Source organism: Oncorhynchus gorbuscha, linkage group LG24 (genome assembly GCF_021184085.1).
Source record: "Oncorhynchus gorbuscha isolate QuinsamMale2020 ecotype Even-year linkage group LG24, OgorEven_v1.0, whole genome shotgun sequence".
Classification (NCBI taxonomy): Eukaryota; Metazoa; Chordata; class Actinopteri; order Salmoniformes; family Salmonidae; genus Oncorhynchus; species Oncorhynchus gorbuscha.
In genome coordinates this window covers 26959230-26982495 of record NC_060196.1, presented here as the reverse complement: position 1 = coordinate 26982495, position 23266 = coordinate 26959230, and the positions used below count along the sequence as shown (strand labels likewise).

The 23266-nt window shown below is 43.2% G+C and overlaps 2 protein-coding genes across 4 annotated transcripts in view; both read left to right on the top strand.

Annotated features, from left to right (window-relative positions):
* The window catches only part of LOC124012343, a 63852-nt gene extending 56067 nt beyond the window's left edge, over positions 1-7785 (top strand). For both annotated transcript variants that reach the window (XM_046325847.1, XM_046325846.1), the window contains exons 14-22: positions 1424-1550; positions 1756-1791; positions 1919-2031; positions 2533-2662; positions 3330-3469; positions 3566-3689; positions 3925-4083; positions 4571-4730; positions 6687-7785. In XM_046325847.1, the coding sequence (XP_046181803.1) occupies positions 1424-1550; positions 1756-1791; positions 1919-2031; positions 2533-2662; positions 3330-3469; positions 3566-3689; positions 3925-4083; positions 4571-4730; positions 6687-6775 (1078 nt within the window). In that variant the 3' untranslated portion in view covers positions 6776-7785. The remainder of the gene's footprint in view (positions 1-1423; positions 1551-1755; positions 1792-1918; positions 2032-2532; positions 2663-3329; positions 3470-3565; positions 3690-3924; positions 4084-4570; positions 4731-6686) is intronic.
* A 585-nt stretch (positions 7786-8370) lies between these two features.
* On the top strand, positions 8371-21417 carry anxa14 (annexin A14). 2 transcript variants are annotated; one of them, XM_046327605.1, is made up of 13 exons: positions 8371-8477; positions 10625-10664; positions 11199-11295; positions 11441-11529; positions 11657-11770; positions 13661-13751; positions 14466-14545; positions 17362-17400; positions 17610-17700; positions 17789-17884; positions 18139-18194; positions 18289-18396; positions 20889-21417. In XM_046327605.1, the coding sequence occupies exons 2-13, from the start codon at positions 10638-10640 to the stop codon at positions 20946-20948; spliced, it is 948 nt and encodes a 315-aa protein (XP_046183561.1). In that variant the 5' UTR covers positions 8371-8477; positions 10625-10637; the 3' UTR covers positions 20949-21417. The 2 variants fall into 2 exon arrangements, with proteins under 2 accessions (XP_046183561.1, XP_046183563.1); XM_046327607.1 differs by lacking the exon at positions 8371-8477 and adding an exon at positions 9912-10013.
* Positions 21418-23266: the final 1849 nt, after the last annotated feature.

Sequence of the window (23266 nt, the reverse complement as noted above, 5' to 3'; positions counted from 1 at the left end):
TTATAGTCTCACGGGGTGTAGTCTCACGGGGTATAGTCTCACGGGGTATAGTCTCACGGGGTATAGTCTCACGGGGTATAGTCTCATGGGGTATAGTCTCACGGGGTAAAGTCTCATGGAGTATAGTCTCACGGGGTGTAGTCTCATGGGGTGTAGTCTCATGGGGTATAGTCTCACGGGGTATAGTCTCATGGGGTATAGTCTCACGGGGTATAGTCTCATGGGGTATAGTCTCACGGGGTGTAGTCTCACGGGGTGTAGTCTCACGGGGTATAGTCTCACGGGGTGTAGTCTCACGGGGTATAGTCTCACGGGGTATAGTCTCACGGGGTATAGTCTCATGGGGTATAGTCTCACGGGGTATAGTCTCATGGGGTATAGTCTCACGGGGTATAGTCTATTGTTATATACAAGGGTGAACGTATAATACATTTATTCCCGGTATTGGACCTCCTGTATTTTCTTATGGGCCTAATCATTAGAATTCCATATAGAAGCTCTATTAATTCAATGGGATCTCTGTGGGTTCTAGTCCTAAAGATGTGTCCTTTAACTTTTAGAATGTATCACCTTTTCATTGTGGCGTGAACACAGCCAGTCATGATGTCTCATCTGATTTGTCAAACAATCACGTCAAAGGGCTTCTTTAACTAGGATCCCCCGCGCACCTTCTTCCACTGGCATCATATTTCCAGCCTCCAACCAGTGGTGAATGTAAAGAGACATCCTGGTAAACACAACAGCACAACGGGCAGTGACACTGGTGACTGTCATTAGGCCAGGATGCATAAGTCCGCTGCCGTCCACGCGCGTCTCCGTGCCATTAGCTCATCTCTGCCTTGGCAAAATGTCCGCGCTCTCGTCGACCACATCGCATTTTGGATCGTGCAGTTTTCTTGTCGTTTTCTTTTCATTATTATGATCTAGGCTCATGTTTTGCCGGTACAGCGTACCCCCTTTACGTATTTTGCCGGGAAGTTCTCCTGGATCGTACCGCCTTACTTTCACCCCTGCTTTATATAGTAATAGCATAGTAATGACGGATATAATGCTTGTGTGTCAGAGGCCTGATAAGTTAATAAGAATATGATCATCACTAGAGCCAAAATAATATATAATAATAATAATATATGCCATTTAGCAGACGCTTTTATCCAAAGCGACTTACAGTCATGTGTGCATACATTCTACGTATGGGTGATCCCGGGAATCGAACCCACTACCCTGGCGTTACAAGTAGATATGGCTCTGGTAATAACTTGATCCTGGCTGATAAGTTAAGAGGAATTTGATCATAATTGATAATACCTGGATTTTTTTATTACATTATAGGCATAATAAATTAAACACAAGGTCCCTCCAACAGTGATTGGAGGATGTCAGAGTATTAGTGGAGGTTTGACTCCGTTGTTCTCTCCTTCAGATGGATCGCCTACTCCCACGTGGACTTCTCTGGTGACCAGTATATCCTGGAGAAAGGCTTCTACAGTAACTCTGCTGACTGGGGCTCTTCAGACAACCGCATCTGCTCTGTCCAGCCCATCCTACAGGCGAGTAGGAGCCTGGAGACTCTTTTCTACCGGAGTTGACAGTGGAGAGACGGAAACAGACAGGAAAATGAACTGAGAGAACACCCGCTGCTCCTTCAATGTTGCAATGTTTTGATCGCTTTGTCAGCCTGAGGGGGAACATGAAAAGAATGTTTGACATTTTGATGTTTACTCCGTGCACTCAGTTGTCGCGTGTCTGTTTCAGGCTCCGAGTGAAAACCAGGGCAACGTCAGAAGAGAGGTGAGACATCTTGTGCAATCGTATATCCTTCTGCAGTCACGCAATCTCTTTTCACTTGAACTATGTCTTCGGTAAATGTGACCGATGGTTTAACTCTTTCTTCCTTCGCTGTCTCTGTCCTCCTCAGGTGATGCTGTACACGGAGCCAGATTTCCAGGGTGAATGCCATCTGTGTGACACGAACCAGGAGTCCCTCTCTGACAAGCTCATCGCCAAGTCCTTCAGAGTGGTGGGAGGAAGGTGGGACGAGACCAACACGCACACAGAGCTAACATTCTGGCAGTAGCCAAAGAGAGGAAAGCATGAAGGAGAATTTAGGAGGTTACACAGGCATAGTGCACTCTTAGAATTAAAGGTGCTATCTAGAACCAAAAATGGTTATTCGGTTGTCCCCATAGGAGAACTCTTTGAGGATCTCCTTTTGGTTCCGGGTAGAATCCTTTTGGGTTCCATAAAGAACCCTTTCCACAGAGGGTTATACATGGATGCCAAAAGAGTTCTACCTGGAACCAAAAAGGGTTCCACCTAGAACTAAAGAGTTCTCCAATGGGGACAGCCGCAGAATCCTTTAGTAACCCTTTTTTTCTAAGAGTGTGGAGATGCTTAGAGGAGATGTAGAGGATGGTATGGAGTGATGAAGGGCCTAGAGATATGCCAGCACATTATCATAACTGCACTGATGAGCATGTGGGGTTAGTAAATGGGTTTTAAATGGGTTTTGTGTGCACCTCTGTGTCCCAGTTGGGTGGTGTACGAGGGCCGTGAGTATTCAGGGAACCTGTACATCCTGTCAGAAGGAGACTATCCCAACTTCACCAGCATGGGCTGTCCTCCGAACTGTGTCATACGCTCGCTGAAGACTGTCCCACTGGTAAGAACAATCCTCATATACTCATCCCACTCGTATATAGACTGGCCTTTTCACCTCCCTCTCACCATCACATTTCACTTTGTCTGTCTGTCTCTCACCATCACATTTCACTTTGTCTGTCTGTCTCTCACCATCACATTTCACTTTGTCTGTCTGTCTCTCACCATCACATTTCACTTTGTCTGTCTGTCTCTCACCATCACATTTCACTTTGTCTGTCTGTCTCTCACCATCACATTTCACTTTGTCTGTCTGTCTCTCACCATCACATTTCACTTTGTCTGTCTGTCTCTCACCATCACATTTCACTTTGTCTGTCTGTCTCTCACCATCACATTTCACTTTGTCTGTCTGTCTCTCACCATCACATTTCACTTTGTCTGTCTGTCTCTCACCATTTTATTTTCAATCACTTAATGAATCAATTTGTTCATCATAGTATTTCGGTATGTTTGGCTTAATGCTCCCAGCCTTCTCTCTCCCCCTCCTCTTCCCCATACCATTACTCCTCTCAACCCCATAGCCTGACCCACTGTAACACTGCTCCAGGCTATTCAACCTAATGTAGGTGTATATCGGAGAGGTTGGGGGGGAAGCAGAAGACATCCCGTGTGGACAAATAAAGTCTATCTTAACACTGTATATCTTAATCCCCTTGTTTCCCCAGGTGTTCTCAGTGCCCTCTATCTCTCTGTTTGGTCTGGAGTGTTTGGAGGGCAGGGAGATCACAGTGGACACAGAGGTGGTCAATATGCTGGAGGAGGGCTACAACAACCATCTACTCTCTGTCAGAGTCAACCGAGGCTGGTGAGTGTTGCGCGTGTATGTGTGTTATTCTGAGTGTTGACATTCTGTGATCTTGTTTAACTCGCTCACCCTTTTCCTTACTTGCGCTCTTTGCAGCTGGGTGCTGTGTGAGCACAGTAACTACAGGGGGCGCCAGTTCCTATTAGAACCCATTGAAATCACCAACTGGCCCAAGTTCAGTCAGCTTCTCACCATTGGCTCAATGTACCCAGTACTACAGGTTCGTATCCCACTCTACTTCTTTACTTCATTCTGGTTCTAATATACACTGTATGAAAAATCCTGACTAAATTACTGCCATTGTGAGTCAGTTGAACATTTTCTACATAGGGGCCTAATTTATTATAAGCCTTATAATAAGACATCATAAAATCTCATGCTTTCTTATACAACGTTATGAATCCCTTACGCCACTTCTATTTGCTTTGACATGTGACTGTTTCCATTCCCTGCAGAAGCGGCGCTTCTTCCGCATCAAGAGCAAGGAGCGAGGTCACTTCCTGTCCATCCAGGGCGGCGTGGAGGAAATGAAGTCGGGACGCGTGGTGGTGATCGAGCAGGTGGAGGGCATGAGCGACATCTGGTTCTACCAGGAGGGCCTCATCAAGAACAAGGTATTGCTTTGCAAGGAATAAAGTACCTGAACTTTTTTTTTTTTTTTCAAATGTTCTTTATTCTTATGATCATTTTCTTTCACCTTTACTGAGGAACCCCATGGCTTCCCCGATTACAGTTCTGGAGAGCTGCATTTTTGCTGTTTAAAAAATACAAAATAAATGTGATTTGATACCATCCTGGCACTTGATTGATACATTCATCAATCACAATTATTGATTGATTGACCATAGAGGGCTCACACCTGTTTGTCCAGGTGGACATTAGTCTCTGATTAAAAGGCAAAGATGAGCACTGGCATACACTGTAGCCCTTGAGGACTGGAGTTTCCCACCCCTGGTCTTAGATTCACATATACATTGACTGTTGATCAATCTGCTAGTCATATAGTAATCCAAATAAATATGGAAGCTTATTGTGTCTTTCTACTGAAAACAAAGAGAGTTGACCAGAGTTCTACATTCTCTTCTGTCCGTCTTTCTCTAGTTGGCTCCTACTATGAGCCTGCAGGTGATGGGGAATGTGGAGGCGGGGGCGAAGGTGGTGCTGTGGTCAGAGGCCCGGCAGCCTGTCCAGACCTGGTCTGCCCAGATGAGAGGCACCATCCCCAGCCTTACCTTCCCTGGTATGGTGTTGGACATCAAGGGTGAGACACTACTGTCATCTTAGGAGGGAAATGATAGGGACTACACACATGATTTGTGCTTTCATGCAACCCACACCCCATGTTCTCTAAAACAAATTGGGGCACTGGGGAAATGTTGGGTCTTGTGAGCGGACATTTGAACCGTGTTAGTATTTTGTGCAACTTCCAGCGCATTTACAGTGAACACTGAGGCTGTACCCTTACAGTTTTAGACAGTAGCCAATAGGCTATTGTGGCTATTTGAGCATAATGTGGGCCTACCAACAAAACCAATGTCTACTTGCATGTGACTTTTAATAACGTTTTTACATTATGAAGGGATTGACATTAATTCATTATTTTTTACTTGGTCTATAACATTATGGGCCAAACAGGTGACTGTGAATTGCATTGTGTTGTGTTGTATGATGCAAGAAACCACTTTACAATATAAAAGTCATTATAATTATTAACATACAGAGAATTAGACAGTGTAGGCTGCCCATTGGCTTATTTGCCCATTCAGGCCTGTCTCAAAATACAACACTGCCCCTTTTAATTAAGCTTTTTACGTGACTGGCTTTTCAAAGACAGCTTGAACTGTAGCCTACACATTTTGTGCTCTTGTAGGAAGCAGTAAATCCCCATTGCTGACCTATACTTATCTATACTGAACAAAATTAGACCTTTTCCGTTCATGATTTAGAGAGTACCCTGACTAAAGCTGAGCAGAATTTACAATAAGAAGCATATTAGACCTGCGTTTCCTTTTCTGCGTGAAAAACACAAACGCGACCCCTTTGGCATATGGTTTACATCATTTTCATCCTCATCAAACCATTCAACACTTGACCACTTGTGCCCTGTGGATGGGGGCATTGTCATCCTATGGGGGCATAGCCATGGTAGCCAAAATAAATACATGTCTGCAAGAACACAGTGGCCTCCATCATTCTTAAATGGAAAAGGTTTCGAACCACCAAAACTCCTCCTAGGGCTGGCCCGCCCGGCCAAACTGTGCAAACCGGGGAGGAGGGCCTTAGTCAGGAATGTGTCCAAGAACCTGATGGCCACTCTGACAGAGCTCCAGAGTTCCTGTGTGGAGATGGTTGTCCTTCTGAAAGGTTCTCCCATCTCTGCAGCACTCCACCAATCAGGTTTTTATGGTAGAGTGGCCAGACACAGGAAAAGGCACATGACAGCCTGCTTGGAGTTTGCCAAAAGGCACCTAAAGGCCTCTCAGACCATGAGGAAACAAAAACGATTGAATCCATTTTAGAATAAGGCTGTAACATAACAAAATGTGGAAATAGTCAAGGGGTCTGTTTCATGAGCTGAAATAAAAGATACCAGAATTTTTCCAAAAGCTCCAAAGCTTATTTCTCTCAAATATTGTGAACAAATTTGTTTACATCCCTGTTAGTGAGCATTTCTACTTTGCCAAGATAATCCATCCACCTGACAGTTGTGGGATATCAAGCAGCTCCACAATATTTTTTGAAACATTTTTTTGTTTGTTCAGTGTATATAACTGGGCTAATAACTCGCTAGCTAGCGTAGAATATCAACAAATGTACACGCGCACTGATCTGAACTGCACATTCACTTGCAGGTGATTGAAAGACTGCTCGTGGGCTCCCCACGCCAATAGAATTCTACTCTTGTTGCATTGAAAAGGGACTGATATAATGTTGATTCAATCACGGAAAAAAACATTGATTTATATCGCGTGAACTCAGTGAAGTTCAATCTCTCGCGTCTCTGCCACGGCCTGGCCTTTCTTCTGGAGGAAGTGGACGGCAGCTTAGAGGGAACATTGCTGCCCCCGTATTTATGGGATGTGATGGGCACATATATAGGAAGTAAAGGCTACTGATAAGATATAGATGTATTAAATAGGCATTGTTGATTCAAGAAATAATCACATCACTTATTGATAAGCAAGCTATTAATGAATGATATAATTGTATCACTCAGGTGGCAAGCAGTACGACAGAGACCATGTGGTGATTTTACCAGAGAGTGAGGAGAGGCCTTGCCAACAGTGGGAGTTGGAGCTGCTATAACCTTCCAATAACCTTCCTTCAACCCACACCCTTCACCCGCTCCTCCAATACAATACATTGTAATATCACCAGGCCCTCAGAACTCCTGCTCTTCAGTCTGTGGAGATGGACATTAGGAAGCACCACATACTTTATCCTTGTCATCACCAGGCAACTTCAAGATGATCTGAGAACGTCTTCATTGTAGTTAAAGGGTGTTTTCTTTCATTCCGTGAAAAATCCTACGAGGATGATCATTTTTTTGCCTCGACGCGAGGGCCGCAGCATACGAACGACTCGACAATAAACAACCAGCGCCTTTTGAATCAACTGGAGAGGATGGGAAGGATAATGCTCCCCCCCCTCCTCCTTAAATATGTATATTTGGATTATTCTATTTACAGACATTCAACCCTATCAGATTCTTCCTTGACTTGGATGGTATGACCCGGCTTACCCACACACAGTAGTGAACTTAACCATTCACTTGAACTCACCAATGATTATTGGGAAGGTCCAAGTTACATCTACTGAATGGTACATTATCTGTGGCTAGATGCAGTATATTAAAGATGGATTCATAAAGGAAGTCACATCTATGCACATTATTTTCTGAATTGACTTAAGATTTTCTTTTGTGTATTTTGTTTGACTATGCAGTGTACTACGTTTTGGGAAAACATTGGATGGGAAGTGTATTCGTGATGCAGTATAATACATACACAATACATATAATAATGTATGATGCAGTATAATGACCCTGTGGGCTTTTATGCAGTTCTTCTCTAATGCTACAAGTATGTTCATCAAGTTGGTGTTTCTATTCCACTATGGTATTACGTCTGTATTTGCATAGATATTAATCATACATTGCCATTCACTGTCAACATACAGGTTGCTCTATTTGTTATATAACACCAAATGCCTTGCTTCTCTGTGCATTCTTTTATACCAAAAATATGTGAATGGAAATAAACGTGTTTTTAAAATATCAAGTTTAAATATGAAATAAAAACACATCAGTTGTTGAAGTGTTGTTCATCTGAAATGTGTCTTGTTCTTTCGTAGATCTTCAATTATAATATAATATAATATAATGCTGTGGTGTATTCTGTGTCATCCAGTGCTTTCACATGCTATTATAATACAGAACGGTGAGGGGTGAGCAGTGGTACTGTGTCTAACCGTCATCTAGATTGGCTATCAGGATCCACACAGACATAATCTAGAAACACTGAGCAAGCTGTCCTGAATACCATGGTGATGTGCGTACAAGATACAGGACTGTTAAGAGACAAGTCAACTGATAGTATAGTATGTGACCCTACTCTGTACAGAACATACTATGCATACTTGTAGATCCAGGTTAAATGCATCGGATTTATTCGTAGTCAAATCCTTCACAGATTGGCACATCTCAAGCCTGCATTTATACATACAGTACAATGAACTAAATGGCAATGGAGGTAAGACATAATGATACTGGATACATTTTAAAATGGTGACTTTTATATCCGGCAAGCTAAAGTGGAACAATCGTGCATCATATCAGTCCAACCGATACACACCGAAACGTCCCATTGTTGACAGTGGACACACGCAGTAAAACCCCCATATCTCATTTCACTCTGCTCCAGGAACAGAGTACAGACAATATCCTAGGCACAAGGTGGACACAGTAAGGAAGAGAGAGTGGAACTTTCCAAGTTCCTCACCAAACCAGGTAAGCATTGTATTTGTAATGGAAACCCAGCTGCCTCTTTGTCTAGTAAATGTACTTATCAGTAATAAGGTGTAAATGTATGTATCAGTAATAATGTGTAAATGTATGTATCAGTAATAATGTGTAAATGTATGTATCCATAATGATGTGTCAATGTATGTATCAGAAATAATATGTAAATGTCATTGTAAATCACCAGCTTGTTTCATGTGGCTGTAAATATGCGTCTCTTTACTTTGGAGCCGCCGCCAACGCACCATCCCCTCTGTGTCGCTCTCTCCCTCTGTCTACCTCTCTCATTTCAAGTCCTATAATCTTTGACTGAGTCACGTGGAAATACAGAGAGAAGTAGACTGTTGTCTCTCTCGCTCTCTGTAATGTTAAACGGGAGGAACAAGGTCGGAGCTGTTGAATGGATATCTGATCTTAGGGGTTTCACATGTCCTGGGTGTTGCATGGCTTCTTTGTTGGCCTCTGTCCATTCTAAACATGAAGGTTTCAGTCCCTCTTGTTGTAGTTAAGAGGCAACGCCAAGATTCAGGTGCTACAAGTTAAGTTAATAAACATATTGGACAGAAGGGTCAAATCAGATGTTTTCTGTTTTACTATTGTCCTGAATTCACCTGAAATGTATTTGGGCTTCAGTTTACCTGGATTGTCGTCAGAATTTGATACACGTTCTTTCTTCTTTACAATTCTCTCACAAAGGAAAGTCTTTTCCGTGGTAAAGGTTGAGGAAAACTTCCTTGCCCTGCACAAAACCTCACCCTCATAAGCGTTCAAAGGCGGCGTTTACCTTTGCAAGAAGGAACTTACCCCAGACACCCAGATAACAGATCTGATTGAATAGGCCAGGGCTTCCCATAGTTGGTGCACATTTTGGTTTTAGCTCTGGCACTACACAGCTGATTCACATAGTCAACTCATCATCAAGCTTGGGTCATCTGTGGGTCCCGAGGATGGAGTTTGGGAAACGCTGGAATAGACTCCTAGATTGTGAGCTGGTTTGGTATGTTGAATGGTGAGGTTAGTTATCTTGTGGCTTATCTTGTAGATTCTTCGATTAAACTCAGCTGTTCATAATGCCATTCATGACATCTTCCTTTACCCCAATCAAAGTATTCCCTGCTTAAAGATACCATATGTACATGAAAACAAACTAGCCCTTCCATTACTATTATGGACCGTTATCAGTTATCATTTTTATGGTCAACTATGTCAAGTCAAATGTATTTGTAAAGCCCTTGAACATCAGCAGATGTTCAAGGGTCTCTTAGCCTTAACCAGACATTCCTCAGCTAGGAATGTTAGACATTTCCTAGTTATCTACGCGAGTTGCCATAGATATCTGACGGACCAATGGCAATGACCTGCGTGTGGGTCCTGAGCTCTCATTGGTTCAAAAATAGGATTTTTGCAAGAGGAATTTGAGTGGAAGAGAAGGAGGCGGGTGCAGTAAGGGCAGTTTTGTTGTTGTAAGGGCAGTTTAGCTACTTGCTCACCTTTCGTTCTCACTACTGGCTGTCTTTGTCACAGGTAGGAACTAGTACTATTATTATTTATCTGAGTGTGTATATTAGTGACCATATTGCCAGATTACAAAAATGTGAGTGACTTTAGAGTGGTTTCTGTTTTTTGGGTAGGCATCCTTTATGAATTTCAGACTTTTATGATGTGGGCTAAGTTCAAGTTTTATTGTCACATACACAAGTATAGTGAAATGCAAGTTCTATCAAACAGTGCAGTAAACAATATCAAAATAGTATAACAAATACAAATATATATAAAGCCAAGAAATAAGAAAGAGGACATTGGTTACACTTTCTATGAACCACCTGTATATAAGGCATATTTAATGCATTTATAGTGCCTTCTACACTATAAAGCATTTTAGACGTAATAAACCTTAATTACAGGTGGTGATTGTGTGAAACACACTTCTATAAAGGCTATCAATGCATTCAAATGTATTTATCAACATTTGAACAAATGCATTTCATTTGACTTCTGATGGCTCATGACTGCTTCGGTGATCAAATCGGAGTTTTCAGCAATGACACGTTCCCTCATTCCTCACATGTCTTCATTCATGCATGAAATAGTGGTGTAGTTGTATTACATGGTCTCTCTCGTTTCCTCTTTCGTAGGTGAAATTCAGACATGGACATGGAGTACTTGCCATCCTACGTGAGTGTTAGGAATCTCTGTCCCCTTTGTCTATCCATCTTTCATCTCTTCCTTATCTGTCGAGATCTCCGCATCTTAGTTTCGTCACTTTTCCATTCGCCTTACCTGTCCTACCGCCTCTTTTTCCTGCACGATGGTTGACGATTGTACGTTTAGAATTCTTACAATCCTCCATTGTGAAATGGAAGCGTGTGAAACCTTCAGGATAATGCCCGCCCAGGCAAAATGCACATTTGCCGGTTTCACTCCCCTCTCTCTCCCTCACAGTCCTCATCTTGTCACTGTTTTGCTGAGCTCTCTCTCACTCCCCTTTCTCACTCCCCTTTCTCACCCCCCCCACCCTCTCATCTGTCTCCTTGTCTTTCCACTTAACCATTTTCTTCACCCTCTTCCATTTTGTCCCCTTTCCAATGCCTTTTCTCTGCCTTACCCTACCCCTCTGTCTGTCTATTTCCCCTATCGTCGCCCTCTATCCTCTCCTCCATTGGCCTTGCCCTTCCTCTCTCACTCATTCTTTCGCTGGTCCTCTCCTAGGAGATGTCCTGGGGTACCTTGGGTACTGTAAGGCCCTTCCTTAACTTCCATGCTAAGAAAGATGCTCTGAACATTCAGACTGCTCTGCAACAGAAAGGTACAGCCTCAGTCATCATAACTCATAATGATTATAAAGTATATGTGCTTCAAGGCTCGTTTTGTTCCCTTGGGTATTAAAAATGATTTGCATTATTTTATTTTAAAAATTCTTATCAAGATCTCCTTTCCGTTTCTGATTACAGACGCACCTACTCTGATAAAAATCCTGACCAACCGCAGCAATGCTCAAAGACAAATCATCGCTCAGATCTTCAAAACCATCACCGAGAAGGTAACTAGTAACTACAATACTGGGACAAGGTTACCCACTTCAAATCCTAACCTCAGCCATTACAGCTAAAAATTCCAAACTGACCATAGTTCAGACACACTGACTATGTGTTGTCCCCCTGAACCAGGAGCTGTCCTCTGGGCTGAAGAAGGCCCTGTCTGGGGAGTTGGAGAATTTGCTGTTGGCCTTGCTGATGACCCCACTGCAGTTTGAGGCCTATCGTCTGAGACAATCCATGGAGGTGAGGGATGGTGGGACAGATGGAGACAGGAGAAAGAGGGTGGAAGGGAGGGATAGAGAGAGAGAGAGAGAGAGAGACTTTTTAAATAAAACCTTTATTGGTCCAATAATTTACATCACTTTTGTACACTCTTTACTACATTGTAACAGTAATAAACAGTTCAAACCAAGCCACTCCTCGTCGTCCACTGTACATAGAACCCCACACCTCTACAATGTCCCCCAGATGGTTCACCACAGTAAGCATTATCTAGTGTCAGCCGAGCTCTGTGATCTTTACATCCCAGCCACTGCATCACATACTTTCTGGTCTTCAACACTGCCATTTTTAACTGCCCCAATAAATCTAGGACATCCTGCTCTGGCCTACTGTAGCCCCCAGTAAGTCTAGGACATCCTGCTCTGGCCCACTGTAGCCCCCCAGTAAGTCTAGGACATCCTGCTCTGGCCTACTGTAGCCCCCAGTAAGTCTAGGACATCCTGCTCTGGCCCACTGTAGCCCCCCAGTAAGTCTAGGACATCCTGCTCTGGCCTACTGTAGCCACCCAGTAAGTCTAGGACATCCTGCTCTGGCCCACTCTAGCCCCCCAGTAAGTCTAGGACATCCTGCTCTGGCCCACTCTAGCCCCCCAGTAAGTCTAGGACATCCTGCTCTGGCCTACTGTAGCCCCCCAGTAAGTCTAGGACATCCTGCTCTGGCCCACTGTAGCCCCCCAGTAAGTCTAGGACATCCTGCTCTGGCCTACTGTAGCCCCCCAGTAAGTCTAGGACATCCTGCTCTGGCCCACTGTAGCCACCCAGTAAGTCTAGGACATCCTGCTCTGGCCCACTGAAGCCCCCCAGTGGGAAAAAGGACATTCTGCTCTGGTCCACTGTTGCCCCCCAGTAAGTCTAGGACATCCTGCTCTGCCCCACTGTAGCCACCCAGTAAGTCTAGGACTTCCTGCTCTGCCCCACTGTAGCCACCCAGTAAGTCTAGCGCATCCTGCTTTGCCCCACTGTAGCCACCCAGTAAGTCTTGTACATCCTGCTCTGGCCCACTGTAGCCCCCCAGTAAGTCTAGGGCATCCTGCTTTGCCCCACTGTAGTCACCCAGTAAGTCTAGGACATCCTGCTCTGGCCCACTGTAGCCCCCCAGTAAGTCTAGGACATCCTGCTCTACCCCACTGTAGCCCCCCAGTAAGTCTAGGATATCTTGCTCTGCCCCACTGTAGCCCCCCAGTAAGTCTAGGATATCTTGCTCTGCCCCACTGTAGCCCCCCAGTAAGTCTAGGATATCTTGCTCTGGCCCACTGTCGCCCCCAAGTAAGTCTAGGACACCCTGCTCTGGCCCATCTCCCCATAACCAACACTTCCCTCTTCTCCCAGTTCACCTCAAACAATAGAAAAGCCATGCTAACCTCTTCCACATCTCCCTCCCTCTTGACAAACACTGCCACATCATCAGCATAAGCCAGCACTTAACTGAACCCTACCTACTGTCCCCGGAACTGGCATCCCCTACAGCCTCTCCCTCAGCCTACACAGCAGTGGTTATATAGCTAGACAGTAGAGCTGACTCGAAAGTGGACACACCTGTCTAATCCCTCTTCTAACTGGGACTGGCCGGCTCAGCCCACCCCCCACATTTACCATATCTGAAGCCCCAGAGGACAATGATCTAAACCCACTACCCAGGCCAAACGCTTTCATGTTCCTAAACAGATAGGCATGCCACACTTTCAAAAGTTTTAGCTTCATCAATAGAAATGAGTCCAAAATCCTGATCATACATCCTAGTGTCTGTGAGGGAGGGCAGGTGCATGGAACATTGATCAGACATACTGTAAATGTGCAGATGAGCAACATACAGTAATTGAAATGAGAAAGTGTGTATTTTTATTATACCCAGGGCATTGGCACAGATGAGGAGGGTTTGCTAGAGATTCTGTGCACCAGGTCACCCAAGGCGCTTGCCAACATCACCTCCACCTACAAGGAGCGTAAGTTACAACACTTATTATCTATCACGCTGCAATCCCTTCATAACACCACAATGGCAGAATTGCTCTTCCATCAATACTGTTCTACTGTGTGATAGAGGAATTCTAAATTCCTTTAATGTTTTAATTGCCAATACCAATTAGCACTCATTTCTAATTCATTTAATGAGTTGTAAGTTCATTAATTATGCATGAAGTAGATTGAGACCAGTCTTAAAAGCCAGGTTAAAGAGCGTTTTAATTCCAGAGAGTACTAAACCATACACAGATTTCCACAGGTTATAAACTCAAAATGACATCATCAGTTTCCCACGATAGCCCCGTTGTTTTTTTGTTTAGGTCCGGAGATGCTTTCTACTCCCCTCATAAACCAGACATTACAACCTGTCTAAAAGATACAGATTTCTCTCAACAATGGAATAAAACCCAAACATTCTTATCTTGTCTGTAAAGCTTTTTCTCCCCCTTGACCTTCCCAAGAGGCACAGACAATCAAATTAGTTCTGCTTACATTTTCAGTAACAGCTTAACCAATAACCTTTACTTTTCATATCATAACATAATAGTATTAGAATAAATGGTTTCTAATCATTAACGAATACATAATTGATCATCTAAACTATATTTTCCTCTATCACTGTGATATGTTCTAATGAAGTCATCACCAAAGTATTCAGAGGCCAAATAATGTCCCCATAACTTGTGTGTGTTTAGAGTATAATAAGGATCTGGAGACGGACCTGAAGGGTGAGACCAGTGGGGACTTTGCCAAACTCGTCCTGGCCTTACTCAAGGTAACCCTTTGTCCCTCTCCTCTCCCGGACAGAAATCCTCTTCACTGGATCCTTGTTATAAGACACCAACATGTTACACTCATTAGAAGATTGTCTGCTAAATGACTAAATTGTACATGTACATTTTAACCCTTGTGTAGTCTTATCATTCTGTATACTCCCCTTGTCCTAAGGGTAAACAAATGACCCGCCTTCAATAAACCCCTAAAATAAAGCAGCTTAATTGAATTTTAAACCCCAAATCTATTTTCCATGAAGAAACAGCCTGTCCATTCATCACAAACCTTGTGAATACCTGGGTTTTACCTCTTCACAATGCAGAAAGACTGCATTTAATCAGTGGACACCACTTGTTTTTATTACAACACACCTGTCATAATTGTTTTCTTTACTAAAGTAGAGGTTTATTATTATTGCTAAAGGTACTGCATAGGTGTAAACATGCATTTTTAGCAAGAGATAGCACTTGTACAGCCTAAGAAAATAGCAGAAATGTGCAGAAAGTAGTTTTGAATGCATTTTATTGAAGGGAAACAATAACAGTCTTGAACTTTTTTTGGCAACATAGTGATATATTCTTATATACTGTACAATGAGGAATTCAACTCCCATTTTTTAACCATTGTCCCCACCCACAAGGTGTATAAACAACAACAATAAATAAGAATAAAATAATAGATACAAAAATGTGAAGAACATTAATCAATCAACTCTAATTAGAACATGTAGGACAGTATGCAAGTGTGTGTGCATGGACTTTGCAGATGTATTTCTCACATGTGCAGCACATAGTATTTGTTTTACGGCCCTTCTTTGGGAGACAGAATTGGCATCTCCTCCTCTTGCCTGCCCCAGCCTCAGGTGGATAAGGACAAGATTCAGCCCCCTGAACAGCTTTCACAAGCGCTGCAGAGGATGGTTTGCGGGGGAGGTGCTCCCTTCTTTGAATGTGTGGGGTTACAAGTACCTGTCCCAGCTGCTTCAGGAACACCCTCCTCTTGTTCCACTTATCAGGCATCCAGGTAGGGTTGATATTGTTCCATATCATGAAGGCATTGCATGAGGACACATCAATGATATAATGGAAGACGACCACCAGGGGCCAGCGGGCAGTCATCCTCCTTCAGCTGTAAGTTCCAATCATCTTGTCCAGGTTGTCCACACCTCTTTTGTTGTGGTTGTAAGCCAGGATGATGTCTGGCTTCCTCTTCTCACAATCACTGATCTCAGCCGTTTAGTGCAGTGTGCCCAGGACGACCACATTCTTTTATTTTTAGGGCGTTAAGATACTAGAGTGGTGGTGGGGGTGAAGGCAAACTTTGATGAGAAAGCCTCTCTCCCCCTTGTTGCAAGGAGTGCAGGGGGAGCTCAGGTTTGTTTTTTTAGTACTATGCCAACCATGGTGATCTTCCTCTTCAGGAGCTGCTGGTTGTGTGCGTTTTGTTTTTTGTGTTTTTGTGGTATGCAAATTATTTTAACTGCCCTAAGACAATCTTTGTATCCTGGTGGTGTACAGCTTTCATGGAAATATGAACAAAGGCAATGTTTCACATTTTTTAATGCTGGGGTCACTTTCGGAAAAGCAATCAAATTTCAAGTTGAAAAATATCATTTAGGGGATTCTCTCTGCTTTTAAACATAGTGGCTGGTCATTTTTGACCCATAAATCTTCTTAGGGCTGCAATCCCGTTAACGGGATCGATATGACAACAGCCAGTGAAAATGCAGGGCGCCAAATTCAAAACAACAGAAATCTCATGTGTTGGAGTCAACAGAAATCAGAAATCACATTATAAATATTCCCTTACTTTTGACGATCTTCATCAGAATGCACTGCCAGGAATCGCAGTTCCACAATAATTGCTTGATTTGTTCGATAATGTCCATTATTTATGTCCAAGTAGCTACTTTTGTTAACGCGCTTAGTACACAAATCCAAGCACTCGTGCAGGTCCATACGAACGTCGGAGAAAAGTTATATTACAGGTCAAAGAAACTTGTCAAACTAAGTATAGAATCAATCTTTAGGATGTTGTTATCTTAAATCTTCAATAAAGTTCCAACCGGAGAATTCCTATGTCTGTAGAGAAGCCATGGAACGCAGGTCGCTATCATGTGAAATGCACGTGACCAGGAACTCTCTGCCAGACCACTGACTCAAAGAGCTCCCATCCGGGCTCTACAACATAGTATAAGCTTCATTCAAGTTTCTAAAGACGGTGGACATAATATAATAATAATAATATAATAATATATGCCATTTAGCAGACGCTTTTATCCAAAGCGACTTACAGTCATGTGTGCATACATTCTACGTATGGGTGGTCCCGGGGATCGAACCCACTACCCTGGCGTTACAAGCGCCATGCTCTACCAACTGAGCTACAGGAAGTGCAACTTTGGGAAGTGCAACTTTATCCATATCCCACTGTGTATTCAATAGGGGCTGTGTTGAAAATCGACCAACCTCAGATTTTCCACTTCCTGTTTGAATTAATTCTCAGGTTTTTGCCTGCCATATGAGTTCTGTTATACTTGCAGACATCATTCAAACAGTTTTAGAAACGTCAGAGTGTTTTCTATTCAATACTAATAATACTATGCATATACGGTGTATTAGCAACTGGGACTGAGGAGCAGGCCATTTACTCTGGGCACCTTTCATCCAAGCTACTCAATATTGCCCCTGCAGCCATAAGAAGTTAAGACAACACAAGGGTTAAATTAGGCAAATAATAGAATTTAAAATGTTTAGAAATACTGTTCTTGATCCCACTCTCTTCCTCTCTATTCCTCTACTGCTTCACACTCAATAGAAGAAAAAGGTAGTAGGAATGGTGCAAAGAGACACAGAGGTACGTACAGTGTGTAAAGCACGAAGCATGTATTTTTGAGTGGTGTGTGTGTGTGTGTGTGTGTGTGTGTGTGTGTGTGTGTGTGTGTGTGTGTGTGTGTGTGTGTGTGTGTGTGTGTGTGTGTGTGTGTGTGTGTGTGTGTGTGTGTGTGTGTGTGTGTGTGTGTGTGTGTGTGTGTGTGTGAATCGTATGTGCTTGTGACTGAGCAGGCTCTCGCTGAAGCTATCAATCAGGCGAAGGCAGATCCTGGACCATGGATCACCATTCTGACTACCAGAGACTCTGAACATCTTAACAAAGGTGTGTGTGTGTGGTTTTACTTTGTATGCATGTGTGTGGGCCTTTTTTAGATTGAACTTTATGTAACACTGTTTTGTTGTGCGTGCAGTGTTCGTCAATTTGGAGAGTGAGAAGCAAGAGACAGTGGATAAAGCAATAGAGAAAGCATTCAGTGGAGATGTGAGACTTGGGCTGAAAACATTGGGTAAAACACTGGAATGTGTGTGCATGTGTGTGGGTGTGCATCCCTGTGTGTGTGTGTGTGTGTGTGTGTCATGTGTTTCATGTGTACATCTATCTTACATCATATGCTTACATCATTACTAATGAAATGGATGTCTGGTGAAAACGTGCCCACAAGCAGCAGAGCACGGAGTGCACTGTACATACAGTAGAGGTATGTGAATATGTGCAGGGACTCACGCAAAAAGGATCACTAACCTTTCTCTCTGATAACAGTGCGTTGCATACAGAGCCCAAACCTCTACCTGGCTCAGAGACTGGAGACCATGAAGGTAAACGTGTTCCGAACACATGAGTCCGTCTGTCCGTCCGTCTTGTCTGTCTTTGGGGGTGTTTGGTTGGTTAAACTCTGTTTGTACCCTCCAGGCAGCCATAGTCCAGGGGGTGATGGTGTCCCACAGTGAGGAGGATCTGCTGTGTGTGAGAGTGGCTTATCTCAGACAGACGGGTACCTCACTCTATACAGCCCTACAGGTCAGGCACACACATACGCATGGACACACACACACACATATACAATCATATGTACACTGTATGTGTGCCCAGTGGTGTAGTGGGGTCTACAGGCAGGTATACCCACTTAAAAAAAATGGGCATTGCCTATACTCACGTCTTCATCCCCACTGATGCGTATCAATGTATTGTAGTAGAGGTATACGCCGTATCATATATTATATTACGGGAGACAATTTTAGTGCTCATCAATGCATTCTCTACCAGAACATTGGTTGGCCCTCTTTGATGTCACATAGGTTAATACATGGCTGTGTTTTCCCACTGTACCTAACAGCAATACTAAACTTTAGACATCTGAGTTACCACCCCCGGTCTCCGGGATGGTTAACTCTGGAAATCTATTTGGTCTCTACTGAGTTAAATCAGCTTTTAGTTTTCTTGCACCTCATTTGTGGAACAATCTTCAAATGTTCTTAAATTTGAGGTTCTGGTGCCTAGAGGGCATTTCAGAAAGCTGATTGAGGATGTTATTACTGATGAATGTGTTGTGTTTTTAATGGACGTTTTTCTTCTTCCTGCTTGCATTTTGTATTTGTATTTTGATGTGTGTATTTTCTGTAATTCAGGACTCATCTGTGAAAGAGATCTTGGTTTCAATATGACTCCCTGATCAAATAAAGGTTTAATCAAGAAAATATATGATGTAGAACAATAGAGAAATCATGCATAAAGTAGCCTACACAAATGCAGCTCTCAAACCCTCCTTCTCCGTCTTACATCATCCACTATTAACTTCATGTAAACTACAGATGTAGGAGCTTACTTTTTGATTTGATTTGATCACTCATTTGATGTTTTAAAAAGGCTTCTGAAGTTTTGAAATACCATTTTGGAAATTTTGGACCCCTACAAAAATAACCATGAATTATAATCCACATAATAATTCACATTTCCTGTTGCTGCAGGATTATTTTCCTGCTAAAGTAAACTAGCTCCAATTAAGATCCTACATCTGTACAATTCCAATGCTGTGTATTACGTTTAGAAACGTCAATAATCATTGCTTTCAAACCGTTTAAAAAAAAACATATGCTGATATGCCTCTTATCTTTCATATCAGAGAGAAATATGTTTTCAAATTTAAAAAAAGATTCACTTACTGTAGCAGTTTGGCACAGATCCACACGGCTGCTGTGCCTCCAGCCGAAAAACTACGCTCCAGCTCAATTTCCTCCCCAGTTGCACTCCCTTTTCTGACGCAAACTTCTCCAATGACGTCATCACGTTAGAGCAGGGCTGTCCATCCCTGTTCCTGGAGAGCTTCCGTCCTGTAGGTTTTCACTCCATCCCTCATCTAGATTACCTGATTCTACTAATTAGCTGGTTGAGAAGCTGAATCAGGTTAGTCACAACTGGGGTTGGAGTGAAAACCTACAGGAGGGTAGTTCTCCAGGAACAGGGATGGACAGCCCTGCGCTAGAACATCCTCGCATCCCTATTGCATCCCAGAGCAAATCTAAACAGACATTGTCATTTATTATAGGTTATATTAACTTGGTCTTTTATTTAGTTTTCCTCATAACATATTTTATCATTTCTGTTTATTTATACTTGTCTTAATTTCTTGTTATATATGTAATTTTGTGTTCTTTAATGTCTTCCTCAACTAATTGCTGCACCTGGTCGTTCATCAGAGCCTTCTGTGGACCATGTGTTGTTCTCCAGGACGAGGCTGATAAATCATTCCACAAAATCACAGTCGATTGTAATGCAATCATCAGGCAGTGAAGTGTAGATGGAAAGTGTGTCAAGTAATATGGAACTGATTTGTATTTCTTTAAGTTCCATCTGAAATATGTTCAGGTTAATGGCAAAGAGAAATGTTGTTGTCATAAATCATGTCTGATATACGCTACCGTTCAAAAGTTTGGAGTCACTTAGAAATGTCCTTGTTTTAGAAAGAAAAGCATTAGAATTAGAAATTAGAATAATTAGAAAGTAAGCCCAATATGGGCATATATAGTTTGAAAATAGAAGGATGGAGTAATTATGACTTTGTGGCTGTGTTAACTAGTGATGACCGTGCAAGGATGGTCTACCAGTCTCTTAACATCCAATTTGTGAGAGTGAAAACCTGAAAGAAATATAGGACAAAGTACATTTTGTTCTCACGCAGGGTGCCTTTCCTTCACCGGGCTGGTCATTTGGGAAATTTTGGGCAGAATTAGAGTATGCCCACTTCTCCCGGCACCACTACACCACTGTGTGTACCCACCCACCAGATGTAATGCACATTTAGACTCCCACATGTACACACACTTATCTGCATACCAACTGCACACCTGTTTGAGGAATGGAAAAACAAAATCTATGTATTTATTTCCTGTAACAAATACAGTAGAAAGGCATGTCAATGAAAGTACCTATTTACAGTATCTCAACCAAGCAGCACAGTCTTTCAATAAAACTAATTACATTTTTTATTTTTATGTTCCAATGTTTTTCAACAGAAACAATTCAAAGGTGATCACCTACAAGCACTGCTGGCTATCTGTCGATCTGAAGACTAAAGGAATGAGTTTTGTGTACAATTTCACATTAGCTCAGCCTACACATTACTATTCACATTTGTGTATTTACAGTAGACAGATGTAGGATCTTAATTTGAGCCAGTTTGCTACAGCAGGAAAATAATCCTGCAGCAACTGTATATGTGAATTGTTATGTGGATTATAATTAATAACAAATATTGTAGCGGTTGATCAACTGAAAATTACAAACTTCAGAAGTCTTTTTAAACATTACATTCCCTGCAATTGCAGGAAAGTTCTCCTTTAACCCGGGGATAAAATTAAGATCCTACATCTGTATTGCTCTATGTCTCATTCCTGCACGATAATGCAAGAAAATCAAACTTTGTCCTATGGCTAATGCTCATAATGCCTAATGTTACAGTAAAGTCACACCTTCAAGTGTACTTTAATTTGAAGTGTACTTCCATACATACTTTTATGAAAATAAAAATTTGATTACAATGAAGTATATTTTCTACAACGTTCATTCCTTCTAACCAGTGCATTTAAAAAACAAACAGACAAAAAAAAGTCTAAAGGTGCAGTGGAGGCAAGTTCCTAAAACCGGCAACAAATATCTGCGCAAAGAATTGGACCCTTTGGTGACTGTTTACAACAAATTCAAGTTTAAGAACAACTTGCTTCTCTCCTATTATGTCCATATGCAAAGTTTAACCTCTAACATGAAATGTCAATGACTGGTGTTCCAGTAGAGAAAAATCCATACTTCCAGATACATATTTGCTTTGCTCATTAGCGTTGGTTTCATTCATAGCCAGTCAGTCTATTTAGCCTGAGCAATACAAGCTCCAGGCCAGGGGGGTTGCACCGCTTAGAACCACGAGGTGTAGAGCAGAGGAGGCACCACAGAACACAACAGAGATGCTCTGGTTGCTGGTCTGCCACTTGGTGTGGTGGGTGGGACATGTGCTGCTGTTGTAGGAGCAGTGTTAGGAGCAGGAGCAGCGACTGTAGTAGGAGCAGGAGCAGTGGTTGTAGTAGGAGCAGGAGCAGTGGTTGTAGTAGCAGCAGAGGTAGGAGCAGGAGCAGTGGTTGTAGTAGGAGCAGAGGATGTAGTAGGAGCAGCGGTAGGAGCAGGAGCAGTGATTGTAGTAGGAGCAGGAGCAGTGGTTGTAGTAGGAGCAGGAGCAGCGGTTGTAGTAGGAGCAGGAGCAGATGTTGTAGTAGGAGCAGGAGAAGTGGTTGTAGTAGGAGCAGGAGCAGTGGTTGTAGTAGGAGCAGCGGTAGGAGCAGGAGCAGTGGTTGTAGTAGGAGCAGCGGTAGGAGCAGGAGCAGTGATTGTAGTAGGAGCAGAGGATGTAGTAGGAGCAGCGGTAGGAGCAGGAGCAGTGATTGTAGTAGGAGCAGGAGCAGTGGTTGTAGTAGGAGCAGGAGCAGCGGTTGTAGTAGGAGCAGGAGCAGATGTTGTAGTAGGAGCAGGAGAAGTGGTTGTAGTAGGAGCAGGAGCAGTGGTTTTAGTAGGAGCAGGAGCAGTGGTTGTAGTAGGAGCAGGAGCAGTGATTGTAGTAGGAGCAGAGGATGTAGTAGGAGCAGCGGTAGGAGCAGGAGCAGTGATTGTAGTAGGAGCAGGAGCAGTGGTTGTAGTAGGAGCAGGAGCAGCGGTTGTAGTAGGAGCAGGAGCAGATGTTGTAGTAGGAGCAGGAGAAGTGGTTGTAGTAGGAGCAGGAGCAGTGGTTGTAGTAGGAGCAGGAGCAGCGGTTGTAGTAGGAGCAGGAGCAGATGTTGTAGTAGGAGCAGGAGAAGTGGTTGTAGTAGGAGCAGGAGCAGTGGTTTTAGTAGGAGCAGGAGCAGTGGTTGTAGTAGGAGCAGGAGCAGTGGTTGTAGTAGGAGCAGAGGATGTAGTAGGAGCAGCGGTAGGAGCAGGAGCAGTGATTGTAGTAGGAGCAGGAGCAGTGGTTGTAGTAGGAGCAGGAGCAGCGGTTGTAGTAGGAGCAGGAGCAGTGGTTTTAGTAGGAGCAGGAGCAGTGGTTGTAGCAGGAGCAGGAGCAGTGATTGTAGTAGGAGCAGAGGATGTAGTAGGAGCAGCGGTAGGAGCAGGAGCAGTGATTGTAGTAGGAGCAGGAGCAGTGGTTGTAGTAGGAGCAGGAGCAGCGGTTGTAGTAGGAGCAGGAGCAGATGTTGTAGTAGGAGCAGGAGAAGTGGTTGTAGTAGGAGCAGGAGCAGTGGTTGTAGTAGGAGCAGGAGCAGCGGTTGTAGTAGGAGCAGGAGCAGATGTTGTAGTAGGAGCAGGAGAAGTGGTTGTAGTAGGAGCAGGAGCAGTGGTTTTAGTAGGAGCAGGAGCAGTGGTTGTAGTA

Excerpts from the sequence above, each read along its gene's own strand:
- anxa14 (XM_046327605.1), top strand. The coding sequence starts at position 10,638 with ATGGACATGGAGTACTTGCCATCCTAC. Across the intron at positions 11,296-11,440 it reads GACTGCTCTGCAACAGAAAG|ACGCACCTACTCTGATAAAA; the intron begins GTACAGCCTCAG and ends TTCTGATTACAG. Across the intron at positions 17,701-17,788 it reads CTCTGAACATCTTAACAAAG|TGTTCGTCAATTTGGAGAGT; the intron begins GTGTGTGTGTGT and ends TTGTGCGTGCAG.